The sequence below is a fragment of the Oncorhynchus mykiss genome, chromosome 18, assembly GCF_057628025.1.
Source record: "Oncorhynchus mykiss isolate SJ-2025 chromosome 18, ASM5762802v1, whole genome shotgun sequence".
Taxonomy (NCBI): domain Eukaryota; kingdom Metazoa; phylum Chordata; class Actinopteri; order Salmoniformes; family Salmonidae; genus Oncorhynchus; species Oncorhynchus mykiss.
The window spans coordinates 42,250,527-42,264,411 of NC_143039.1; the positions used below are offsets into that span (position 1 = coordinate 42,250,527).

General features: G+C 41.2%; 2 protein-coding genes across 21 annotated transcripts in view; both read left to right on the forward strand.

Moving 5' to 3' along the window:
* The window catches only part of LOC110496062 (plectin), a 200,302-nt gene that overhangs the window by 105,145 nt on the left and 81,272 nt on the right, over positions 1-13,885 (forward strand). For 4 of the 20 annotated variants that reach the window (XM_090208444.1, XM_021571728.3, XM_090208458.1 and 1 more), the window contains exon 1: positions 9,984-12,360. The exons of the other annotated variants lie outside the window; for them this stretch is intronic. In XM_090208444.1, coding sequence (XP_090064570.1) covers positions 12,249-12,360 — 112 coding nt within the window. In that variant the 5' untranslated portion in view covers positions 9,984-12,248. Of the gene's footprint in view, positions 1-9,983; positions 12,361-13,885 lie in introns of those variants that run through there. 20 annotated transcript variants of the gene reach the window in all.
* LOC110496064 (uncharacterized) overlaps positions 1-13,885 on the forward strand; it is a 30,349-nt gene that overhangs the window by 12,442 nt on the left and 4,022 nt on the right. The window lies entirely within an intron of this gene.

A 13,885-nucleotide genomic window follows, 5' to 3' on the forward strand; every position in this document is an offset into this window, starting at 1 on the left:
AGAAGAGTGGAGGCTGTTATAGCAGCAACGAAGGGCCAACTCCAAATGAATGCCAATGATTTTGGAATGAGATGTTCGACGAGCAGGTCAAATCAAATCAAATTGATTTATATATCCCTTCGTACATCAGCTGATATCTCAGTGCTGTACAGACACCCAGTCTAAAACCCCAAACAGCAAGCAATGCAGGTGTAGAAGCATGGTGGCTAGGAAAAACTCCCTAGAAAGGCCAAAACCGAGAAACCTAGAGAGGAACCAGGCTATGTGGGGTGGCCAGTCCTCTTCTGGCTGTGCCGGGTGGAGATTATAACAGAACATGGCCAAGATGTTCAAATGTTCATAAATGACCAGCATGGTCAAATAATAACAATCACAGGCAGAACAGTTGAAACTGGAGCAGCAGCATGGCCAGGTAGTCCTGAGGCATGGTCCTAGGGCTCAGGTCCTCCGAGAGAGAGAGAGAGAAAGAGAGAATTAGAGAGGGCATACTTAAATTCACACAGGACACCAGATAGGACAGGAGAAGTACTCCAGATATAACAAACTGACCCTACCCCCCCGACACATAAACTACTGCAGCATAAATACTGGAGGCTGAGACAGGAGGGGTCAGGAAACACTGTGGCCCAATCCGATGACACACCCGGACAGGGCCAAACAGGAAGGATAAAACCCCACCCACTTTGCCAAAGCACAGCCCCCACACCACTAGAGGGATATCTTCAACCACCTACTTACCATCCTGAGACAAGGCCGAGTATAGCCCACAAAGATCTCCGCCACGGCACAACCCAAGGTGTCCACATACTTTTAGTCATATTATGTATTTAGCTAGATTCCATTTGTTTTTGATGCGATTATGTGGTAAACTAGTTTCACTAGTGAAAGTTGAGATTTGTGGTCTATAAATTGCCAGCCAACGACACACAGCCTACGTTCCATCTATTTGGATTTGCTGATTTATCTTGACAATAAGTATTAACTGTGAAGCAGAGTTGTAGCACAGACTTTATGGTAAGACCAAGAGCTGTAGGGCAGGCTCCTCCTACTCACACAGTCTGGTTCTGCCAGGGATCAGGTTCCCCCAGAGCTGGCTAAATCCAGGGGGTGTGAGCCAGATGAACTCCTCTGAGTGGCTACTCCCTGTCCTGTTTTTTTCCCAATGAGGGGCAGTGTGTGCGTCCCAAATGGCACCCTAATCTCTATCCAGAGTGGCTGCGGATCCCACTTTTCCCTGACCTTTTTCTCAAAAGTATCTCTGGTGCTAAAGGTCCCAAAGCTTTAGCGCATGTGCAGATCACATTCTGCACATGTGTTTATTCTCTACTTTACACACAGTCTGCTCTACTCTTAGGGAACAGGCTACTCTGGCGAATGGTGATCGTTTAATAAAGTTAGATCAAAGCTGAATCAATTAATTAATTAATTAATTAACTTTGCAGTTAATGGTTTTTGTTTGGCATACTTTTAAAGTGAAAAATGTCAGAGTCTGTGTCATTCTGTTACCGTAGATTTGCCCAAATGCATATCCCCATTAAACTGATTGAGAAGAGGACCACAAAAATGTGTGCGTAAGGTAGGGGTAAAGAAAGACCTGTGCAGAACGTGATTGCGCATAACCTTCAGGTCATTTAGTGCTAGAGATACTTTTGAGAAAAAGGTCTGTGAAAAGGTCTATTTACTGCATTACTTTTGACCAGGGCCCGTAGGGCAGTAGTGTAAAGAACTTAAGTAAAAAATACTTACAATTATTTAGTCGTTTTTTTGGGGTATCTGTACATTACTTTTCCATTCATATTTTTGGCTACTTTTACTTCACTACATTCCTTATGAAAATATTGTACTTTTTACTTCGTACATTTTCCTTGACACCCAAAAGTACTTTTAATGCTTAGCAGGATAGGAAAATAGTCAAATTCACGCACTTATCAACCAAACATCCTTGGTCATCCATACTGCCTCTAGTCTGGCGGAGTCACTAAACACATTTAGTTTGTAAATTATGTCTGAATGTTGGAGTGTGCCCCTGGCTTTCCGTACATTTTCTAAACAAGAATATGGTGCCGTCTGGTTTGTTTAATATAAGGAATTTGAAATGATTTATGCTTTTACTTTTGACAATTAAGTACATTTTAAACCAAATACTTTTAGACTTTTACTGGGTGACTTTTACTTTTATTTGAATAATTTTCTTTTAAAGTATATTTACTTTTACTCAAGAATGACAGTTGGGTACTTTTTCCAGCACTGCCATAGGGCTCTGGTCAAAAGTAGTACACTATATAGGGAAGAGAGTGCCATTTGGGATGCCACCTGTCGCACTCCTATGCAGGGGCAGTATGGGTAATTGCTAGCCGTCACAGTAAGCGAGCCAGTGACTGCATCCAAAATTGTACTCGACCGGCTCAATTCGGTCTTATGTAGCAACATTTCAAATTGTGTTTTTTTCGTTGGATAAAAGTAGAAACTCAGTGCTAGAAAATTGTATATCATAAACTGCAGGAGGAACAATGGGAAAGTAATTCTGCTTTGAAAGTTGGTAAACTTGTTACCCCACTTTTGAGAAAATGGCCCTTCAATGTTTGGTACACCTACGTTCACACCCTCTTAAGCCTTAGCCCCACCCATCTCTTTAAGGATTCACATGTACTAAACCAAAGATTTCAAGACCAAAGGCTGGTTTATAATACGTCTATCGACAGTTGTCGCCGTTAGAATGAACATTTTATTGTCGTCCGAACTTGTCGTTATGAAAAAGTATGAACACAAAAACGACAGGCTGCATGATATCAGCAGCCTGGTGGTCCAAAATAGCATAACTGGTGTATTTAAAAAATAAATAGATTGGCATATACTTAATACATCAAACCAGGCAACTAAAAGCAACTTTCTAAACAATGTTTTGGTTTATTTCTAGCTTTTTAGCTAGCTAGCTTACGTTAATGTTAGCTAGTTAGCCAGTTCTATTAATGACCATATCATATACAGTAGCTGACAATGTCTTCCCTTTAGCTCATTTGTATTCATTATTGCAGGAAAATAAACTCACAACAACATCATTATTTACAAGTTTGATGGCGAGCCAATTACAGAAAATAGCTTATGGATGTGTGTGACAAAATAAAATCAGGGCATTCTAAACTTTGACACTGTCTCGTTTGCCTAAAGTTATATTCTAATTTGACTTTGGTGCAGGTCATGTTGTTCTTCACATTACCGTCTCTGGTAAACACATACAGTGCCTTGTAAAAGTATTCAACCCCCTTTACGTTTTCCTATTCCAACCTGTAATTTAAATGGTTTTTAACAACATCAAAAAAATCAAGTTTCAAAAATAAATAAAAAAATGGAAAAGTGGTGCATGCATATGTATCCCCCCCTTTGCTATGAAGCCCCTAAATAAGATCTGGTGCAACCAATTACCTTCAGAAGTGACGACATAATTAGTTAAATAATGTCCACCTCTGTGCAATCTAAGTGTCCACATGATCTGTCATATGATCTCAGTATATACAGTGCCTTGCGAAGGTATTCGGCACCCTTGAACTTTGCGACCTTTTGCCACATATCAGGCTTCAAACATAAAGATATAAAACTGTATTTTTTGGTGAAGAATCAACAACAAGTGGGACACAATCATGAAGTGGAACGACATTTATTGGATATTTCAAACTTTTTTAACAAATCAAAAACTGAAAAATTGGGCGTGCAAAATTATTCAGCCCCTTTACTTTCAGTGCAGCAAACTCTCTCCAGAAGTTCAGTGAGGATCTCTGAATGATCCAATGTTGACCTAAATGACTAATGATGATAAATACAATCCACCTGTGTGTAATCAAGTCTCCGTATAAATGCACCTGCACTGTGATAGTCTCAGAGGTCCGTTAAAAGCGCAGAGAGCATCATGAAGAACAAGGAACACACCAGGCAGGTCCGAGATACTGTTGTGAAGAAGTTTAAAGCCGGATTTGGATACAAAAATATTTCCCAAGCTTTAAACATCCCAAGGAGCACTGTGCAAGCGATAATATTGAAATGGAAGGAGTATCAGACCACTGCAAATCTACCAAGACCTGGCCGTCCCTCTAAACTTTCAGCTCATACAAGGAGAAGACTGATCAGAGATGCAGCCAAGAGGCCCATGATCACTCTGGATGAACTGCAGAGATCTACAGCTGAGGTGGGAGACTCTGTCCATAGGACAACAATCAGTCGTATATTGCACAAATCTGGCCTTTATGGAAGAGTGGCAAGAAGAAAGCCATTTCTTAAAGATATCCATAAAAAGTGTTGTTTAAAGTTTGCCACAAGCCACCTGGGAGACACACCAAACATGTGGAAGAAGGTGCTCTGGTCAGATGAAACCAAAATTGAACTTTTTGGCAACAATGCAAAACGTTATGTTTGGCATAAAAGCAACACAGCTCATCACCCTGAACACATCATCTCCACTGTCAAACATGGTGGTGGCAGCATCATGGTTTGGGCCTGCTTTTCTTCAGCAGGGACAGGGAAGATGGTTAAAATTGATGGGAAGATGGATGGAGCCAAATGCAGGACCATTCTGGAAGAAAACCTGATGGAGTCTGCAAAAGACCTGAGGCTGGGACGGAGATTTGTCTTCCAACAAGACAATGATCCAAAACATAAAGCAAAATCTACAATGGAATGGTTCAAAAATAAACATATCCAGGTGTTAGAATGGCCAAGTCAAAGTTCAGACCTGAATCCAATCGAGAATCTGTGGAAAGAACTGAAAACTGCTGTTCACAAATGCTCTCCATCCAACCTCACTGAGCTCGAGCTGTTTTGCAAGGAGGAATGGGAAAAAATGTCAGTCTTTTGATGTGCAAAACTGATAGAGACATACCCAAAGTGACTTACAGCTGTAATCGCAGCAAAAGGTGGCGCTACAAAGTATTAACTTAAGGGGGCTGAATAATTTTGCACGCCCAATTTTTCAGTTTTTGATTTGTTAAAAAAGTTTGAAATATCCAATAAATGTCGTTCCACTTCATGATTGTGTCCCACTTGTTGTTGATTCTTCACAAAAAAAATACAGTTTTATATCTTTATGTTTGAAGCCTGAAATGTGGCAAAAGGTCGCAAAGTTCAAGGGGGCCGAATACTTTCGCAAGGCACTGTATACACCTGTTCTGAAAGGCCACAGAGTCTGCAACACCACTAAGCAAGGGGCACCACCAAGCAAGCAGCACCATGAAGACCAATGAGTTCTCCAAACAGGTCAGGGACAACGTTGTGGAGAAGTACAGATCAGGGTTGGGTTATAAAAAAATATCAGAAACTTTGAGCATCCCACGGAGCACCATTAAATCCATTATTAAAAAATGGAAAGAATATGGCTCCACAACAAACCTGCCAAAACTCTCAGAACAGACAAGGAGGGCATTAATCAGAGAGGCAACAAAGAGACCAAAGATAACCCTGAAGGAGCTGCAAAGCTCCACAGCATAGATTGGGGTATCTGTCCATAGGACCACTTTAAGCCGTACACTCCACAGAGCTGGGCTTTACAGAAGAGTGGCCAGTAAAAAGCCATTGCTTAAAGAAAAAATAAGCAAACATGTTTGGTGTTAGTGTAACCGATGTGAAATAGCTAGCTAGTTGGTGGTGGTGGTGCACGCTAATAGTGTTTCAATCGGTGACGTCACTCGCTCTGAGACCTTGAAGTAATGGTTCCCCTTGCTCTGCAAGGGGCGCGGCTTTTGTGGCGCGATGGGTAACGATGCTTCGTGGGTGACTGTTGTCTGTGTGCAGAGAATCCCTGGTTCGAGCACGGGTCGGGGCGATGGGACAGAAGTTAAACACTCGAGTAGTTTAAGGGGAAACATTTAAATGTCTTGGAATGGCCTAGCCAAAGCCCAGAACTGAATCCAACTGAGAATCTGTGGTATGACTTAAAGATTGCTGTACACCAGTGGAACCCATCCAACTTGAAGGAGCTGGAGCAGTGTTGCCTTGAAGATTGGGCAAAAATCCCAGTGGCTAGATGTGCCAAGCTTATAGAGACATACCCCAAGAGACTTGCAGCTGTAATTGCTGCAAAAGGTGGGTCTACAAAGTATTGACTTTGGGGGGGGGTGAATAGTTATACATGCTCAAGTTTTCTTTCTTATTTCTTGTTTGTTTCACAATAAAAAAATATTTTGTATCTTCAAAGTGGTAGGCATTTTGTGTAAATCAACTGATACAAACCCCCCAAAAATCCATGTTAATTCCATGTTATAAGGCAACAGAATTGGAAAAATGCCAAGGAGGTGAATACTTTCGCAAGCCACTGTATTATATAAAATAAAATCACAGTTTATTTGTTACATGTACAGGATACAGAAAGTGTAAACGGTACAGTGAAATGGTTACTTGCATAGTGGAGTCTTTTGTTTAGACATGTAGCTAGCTAGCTAAACAATTAACCATAATCCCAACTCATAACATAACACCTTGCAAAAAAACAGGTTTGATGTTAGCTAGCTAGCTAACATTAGGCTATAACTAGCAATGCAAATGACTCTGAGATACGATTAATATTACTACACAGATCATACACGTAACGTTAGCTAGCGAGCCAGCCATCTAACATTAGCTAGCTAGCTAACAATACACTTGCAATGAATTTACTTTTCCAAAATTTGATACATATATAATATCTGAAAATATAGCTAGATCGACTCTCTTGCCTGTATACATGGATTAACCCTTCTCCCTCTCTGTCACGGATGCCACGGTTGCCTTTAGTTTGAAGATGTAATCTGGGGACAGGCCTTCTGTGTGTTCTCTTTTCTGCATATTTACAATCAAACACCAGCATTTTCTCCACCTCTTTTGCTACCATACTTTCATTCCATTGGGCATTCCACTGATTTCAAAACTCAGTCCTCCAGAAAGTGGAGAGCAACACTTTTGCAGTTCTACGTGATATCTTTCAAAAGAGCTATGTTAGAAAGGATTACCTGCACATAGTAACCAGCTCATGTTATAGACAGACGGTGCAACATGGCAGACCATGTCCAGCCCATCCATTATCTCAGCCAATCATGGATAGCGGGAAGGTTCCTGTCTTTTTACTTGGCTAAACCAACTATGCCTGTAATTTAACAATTTTAGTCGTATTTACAAATGTCATACAAGTTTGTTATTAAGGCACAATAAAGTTCAGTTGGTTTAGCCACTGAAAAGTTGGTTTAGCCACTGAAGAAGACTGGAATGGAAGAGGGAATGGAATGAGATGGGAACAGCAATTTGTTGCAAGTTGGGGAGGGGGACTAATAGCTGAGCAATAGACTATTCAACCTTTACTAAACAATAGTCTAATAGCCGAGCTAGGTGTGAACCCCCCCATCACAGACCAGGGGTAGCTTGCTACTCAATGTAATAAAGTAATGACTTTTCAAATAAGTTACCTTACACGTTATGTTGGCTGACAATTTGTTAGCTACGCTGTCCTTACGAACCACATAGCATATCATTACAGCAGTATGTACCGGTATGTTAGCTAGCTACCTAACATTAGTAGTTATACATCTTGCCAGTATATTAACTATAGGCTATCTAACTACCCAATGTTTATTGACTTGATTATTCTCGTCATTCTTAGTTTAGCTAAATGGTATTGTCGTTGTGCTTTCTCAATGGACATTTTGGTCAGACTATTTCTGGTCTAGCGATCGATGACAAACGAGCTCGCGGCCCAGACTTACATAATTACAAAGAGGAGATTGGTGCCCGTGTAACAGTTTTGCTTCCATCCCTCTCCTCACCCTTATTGGGCTCGAACTAGGGACCCTCTGCACTCATAGACAACAGCCACCATCAAAGCATCGTTAGGACCTCAACTACTTCAAGGTCTCAGAGCGAGTGATGTCCCCGATTGAAACGCTATTAGCGTGTACCACGCTAACTAGCTATCCATTTCACACCGGTTACATCCGATTTGAAAAAAAAATCAAAATATACACATTGCGATATATTTGGCGAAATAAACAGACATGCCTATATTTCCCCCATAGGAAACAATGGGAATACCGCAGAGTTCCAAAATTATTTTTATTGTTTACATTTGGTTGTTTACATTTTAACTATAAAACAACGTGAGCAGGTCTCATTGCCAACAATAGCGAAGCAAGCATTGTGACATTGAACAATAAACTGTGAATAGAACATTCAGAAGGCGAGTTGGTGCCACAGTGCTCAATTGAACTAAAAGGAGCTGGCAGGGTGAAAAATGCACTAAATCAGGCCTGTTTTTTTGCAATTACTTCAAAACAACGGCAAGCAGCTGGGAAATTTGGTCATATTATGAAACTGGGCTCCACGACGGATGCAATGAACTAATTTTTATCTGAAAAGAACGTTGTTAAAAAATGTAATGTGTCCAGCCTACTATCAAATAAATGGTTTCCAGCACCACATTTACAGTCACCAAAGCTCTGGTTAACACGAAAACTGCCTTACCAGCTCTGCTAGGGTAAGTAAAATGGTCAGAGTGGTCTCATTTGTGTCTGTAAGTAGCAAGCAAATATTAGCTTGACTGCCGCTGTAAAGCTAAATCAACCCTACTCCTCGGCCCGAACGTCCAGTGTGCGCTCCGAGAGTGAAACAGTCTGAATTTACAAACTGACCTTTTTTTTTGAATGGAAACACCATAATATTAATCAAATTAATTAAGCCAAACTTCTTAAAATCAATCCCATATACTATGTTATTACAATAATGGTTTTAAATTATCTGGTAATGCCAATACGGAATACTATCAAATGCTTCTCAAAAGATGCCCTCTGGTGGTCAAACTAGCAATAACTTGCAGTAACAGAAGAAATGGCTGACAAATAGATAACGTGCCACAGAATGCTGCAGCAGCACGCAGGGTGTGCCGCAGTATGACACAACTTTTAAAGGAGGAACCATTGTATAAAGTTCCACAGTTGACAGTGCATGTCGGAGCAAAAACCAAGCCATTGTGTCGAGGCACATGACAGCCCACTTGCAGTTTGCCAAAAGGCACCTAAAAGACTCTCAGAAACAGGATTCTCTGGTTTGATTTAATCAAGATTGAACTCTTTGGCCTGAATGCCAAGCGACAAGTCTGGAGAAAATCTGGCACCATCCCTACATGGTGGTGGCAGCATCATGCTGTGGGTATGCTTTTCAACAGCAGGGACTGGGAGACTAGTCAGGATCGAGGGAAAGATGAACAGAGCAAAGTACAGAGAGATTATTGATGAAAACCTTCCCCAGGGCACTCAGTACCTCAGACTGGGGTGAAGTCACATTCCATCAAGACAACGACCCTAAGCACACAGCCAAGACAATGCAGGAGTGTCTTTGGGACAAGTGGCCTAACCAGAGCCCGGACTTGAACCCGATCTCTAAAGACCTTAAAATAGCTGTGCAGCGACACTCCCCATCCAACCTGACAGAGCTTGAGAAGATCTGCAGAGAAGAATGGGAGAAACTCCCCAAATACAGGTGTGCCAAGCTTGTAATGTCAATACCCAATAAGACTCGAGGCTATAATTACTGCCAAAGGTTCTTCAACAAAATACTGAGTAAAGGGTCTCTGAATATGGCAGTTTATTTTATTTTACACATTTGCTGAAGTTCATACAAACCTGTTTTTGCTTTGTCATTATGGGGTATTGTGTGTAGATTGATGAGGGACAATAAAAATATATATATATTTTAGAATAAGGCTGTAATGTAACAGAATGCACTGTATATATTTACAAAAATATATATATTGATAATAAATACATTGATGGAAACCCCAATCTGTCTGCAATATTAAATCTGCCCCCCCCCCCCAACACACACACAATTTAAATAAATAATAATCGGAAAGGGGTCAAATACTTTTTCACGACACTGTAGTTGAGGCCTGTTGTTGAGATGTATTTCTTATGAGTCACTCTTGTCTACGTGGTTTAAATGTGGTAAACATTGGGGCAGACTCCACCTATGTCGTTGGGAGTGTTGATGTGACATCACAAAGCTAGAACAATATTTTCTTCTGTCAGGTTCTTAGCTTGTCATCATGACCATATTTCCCATTCAGTGTCCACTTTTAACTTAAATGTGTAGTCCTATTCCATATCCCCTTGACAATTGTTTTGGTCACTATGGTTTTGGTTGACATTTACCAGCAGGGGTAAAATAGACAACCCTCAAATTAGCACGAAAGGGACACCCCTCATAATAGAGTTATCAGACAGAGATACGAGAGAAACCACCTCTGTCTCTTCAGACCAGGTCTGTCTTTGACATCCTGAATATCTCCTCTTAGGCTAAATATCCCTCTTGCGATATCTTCTATAGATGAAGATCATACCTGGTAGGTTGATAAAAGTATGTCTGTGTGTTGCTTATCGTTACTGGGAAACTAGCCTCGGTTCCAGGCATCGCACCTTTGCCAGAGGCGTAACCGACCGGAAGGCTTGCTAATTTGGCTAGAGCATACTGTATGTAGTTCAGTTTGCTTTCAGTGGTTTTAGGCTACAATACTCTCACTTATTTTGCCCACAGAATGAAACTTTTGATGTTGTATTTTGTGGCGTGTCGTGTGAAGTGTGTCTGCGGGTTTTATTTGTGTGTTTTGTGGCTTTGGGACGGTTACAAGTCATAGTTTGTTTTGTGATGGGGGATACGTTCCAATGTCAAGGACTTATGCATTGTGTGGCTCTGCAAAGAGAGCACCTTCACAAAGAGACAGCCATGAAAACAGGATCTATGTTTTAAGGAACATTCCCACTCCGGGGTTAGCTTTTCTCTAAGATATTTCACCTTCAGTTCTTTAATGACGTTCTTTGTCCAGAAAGAATGGGGTAGGTGTTTGGATTGACAGGCAGAAGGCTTAAACAGTGAGTTGGTATTTGGAGGTTGGAGGATTTTTATTTGTTAGTGGTCAAGAAACAAGACCCAGTTCTTTAGGCTTCTGGAAAGCCTATGGGCATGAATATGGAGTTAAGACATAGCTTCTAGGAAAATGAAGGAAAAAAAATGTAAATAGGAACATAAACCTTTGGAGAAAAAAAGTGAGATCCTTGGTTTGTATGACTCATGGGGAGGATGGAAAATAATGAGTAGCTTACTGCTAGAGGTTTGTGACCCTTCCCATGGAGCAAACCAGTTGGAGTAGCAACAGCAAATAGGAGATCACTTTACACCACACTAATTTGACGACAGAAACTAGGTCCAGGAGAGATACTTGTGTAAGTAAAGAGAGATCTAGATCAACATCTCACTTTATGAGATGTCTCCCACACTACCTTCAGAGATGGTGTTTTATTTTTTTATTCATCCTTTATTTAATCAGAAGTCACATTGAAATGTACATCTCTTTTACAAGAAAGACAAGAAAGAACCATACATAGTAAACACAACATATTGGGGCGGCAGGGTTGGGGCGGCAGGGTAGCCTAGTGGTTAGAGCGTTGGACTAGTAACCGAAAGGTTGCAAGTTCGAATCCCCGAGCTGACAAGGTACAAATCAGTCATTCTGCCCCTGAACAGGTTGTTAACCCACTGTTCCTAGGCCGTCATTGAAAATAAGAATTTGTTCTTAACTGATTTGCCTAGTTAAATAAATGTAAAATAAAATATAAAAAAATGGACACAACATGAATGAATGGAAGTTAAAATGGTGCATAGTGCAAAAGTAAGCTATAACTTCAGGTTTAAAAACATTATCATTATTGTGTTTGTCTATATAGTATGGTATTTACGGTATGCTAATAGTTGCTCTCACACATGAAGCAGGAATGTGGCTTTGGCCACACCACATCCAACTAAGGCTAGTTGAAGAGAGATAGATCTGACTAGACATATTTTACTAATGTAAAATGTAATCTTTACTGTGTTACCTGAAGGCTACAATCAATAGACTTAAATGTACCTGGCTAAGTAAAGAAGCAAAATCATGCAAGTCTGAGTGGACGTACGAGAAGAGATTGTGGAAGGAAGGGAGCGAGGGAACGAGCAAGAGAGAGTGGGTGGGAGCTCGGCCACTTTTGCCAGCAGTCTGAGTCAGAAGGAGAAAAAAAGGTGGGAGCGGTGCTCTTTCGCTCTGCTCTCTCGTAAGTTGCAAGCATGTTGGCTTCCTCTTTGGTTTGAAGTCCAGGACGGCGGCACCACACCCCTGGCTGGCCCCCCCTTCCTCCACACACCCTCACCTTTCACCCGGGCTCTCCCAGCTGTCTCTGGATCCTGCGAGTCCCCACTCGGTCCCAGGCCTGATGCCGGAAAGGCCCCCTGGAAGCGTGTTCCCAACCCTGGTGGTTGTAGGACATATTGTCACTTTGATCGCCGTTTGGCAGTGGAGGCAACGTAGGAGGCAGTTAAGAGAAGGTAAGACCAGCTGGGGAAAAAAACTTGTTACAAGGCTTACTGTACTTCAGTAAATATGTCCTTGGGGCACATGAATAGAGATCAGAAGGTCTCTAGTCGTCACCATTTGTCTTAAATGGTCTGCTCTCTCTTCCCTCTCTACTCTCTGTGCTTTTGTGGTGCATGCTGCTCCCCCTCTTCTTCTCCCTCTCATCTCAAATTTCCTGACTGTAAAGTTGGTGGTGTTAACCCTGTAAATGCTGGCTGTAATATGATGCTGTAGTATTTTGTTGACTGACGTTGCTTCACAGTTGGATTCACGACTTGTAGTTCCGCCTCAGTCTTGTCTCACTTATCTAAAGTTGTTATGAAGGTACATGTACTAAGGAGAAATAAATGATTGCCTATCATTGAAAAATAACCTCTAGACAGATATGATCATTTTGTTTCACGTGAAGATCATTTGTTCTATTTGTGAGAGTGGAACATTTATGTGTTGTGGTGTGATATGGGATAGAGAGTTTGATCAAATAATAACGTTTCATCTATTACATGGTAAATTTGAATGGTCTTGTGTAGAATAGACTTGCATACAAGGCGATTGCAGTATAGACTTGCATACAAGGTGATTGCAGTATAGACTTGTATACAAGGTGATTGCAGTATAGACTTGTATACAAGGCGATTGCAGTATAGACTTGCATACAAGGTGATTGCAAAAGCCCTGAATTGTGATTTTTGTTTTCTTCCTCGAACGACTCCTTTTGTTTATGAACATGTTCAACATGCTGTCACATTGGTCCTATATGGAATGTTCACAATGGTTATAGACATGGGCTATTATCAGGCCTTCTGGTCTCTGAAGAAATATCACACACACGATTTGGCTCCGTTAACCTCGTAAAGTTTAGCTTGCTACGTCCCTATACCTGTGGCACAGACACCTCTTTCAAATGTAATGTATTGTTGACACAGCTTGTCACCGTGAGCCTGTCAGGCTTTCCTCTGCAGAACAGTGGGACAACCACACCCTTAGGCAAATTACAGGATGCCTGAGTTTAAGGCTGCAGATGTCGCGCGTGCGAGAGAGGGGATAATTACCTGCACTTGTGAAATGAGAAACACCCGTACACTAAATCGATGAGACAATAAAGTAAAGTTGTAATGCAGCCAGCTAGCCATAAGAGGATGCTAAAATCGCCACCAGTCTGAATAGCTCTTTATCTGATGCACAATCTTCTTTAAATTACATTTTTGGGTCTAATTTGTTGTTTTCCTGAACCTTGGCCAGGTACCGTACCTTGGCTGGTAATGACTCTTGACCCTATGCGACTCTGTCCAGATTGACGAGTCTCACAGGAAGTCACTAGAGGACCCACCTATTTAGATAAGGGATTTCTACAGCGTTGTACTTTATTTAACCAGGGAAGTCACATTGACATCCCTTTTTTCAAGTGAGCCCTACTTGTTTTGTTAAGTAATATCCTTACTGTATGACCCAAATCGTATTAAGTTCACACGTTATTCTATTGAATCCACAACTAGA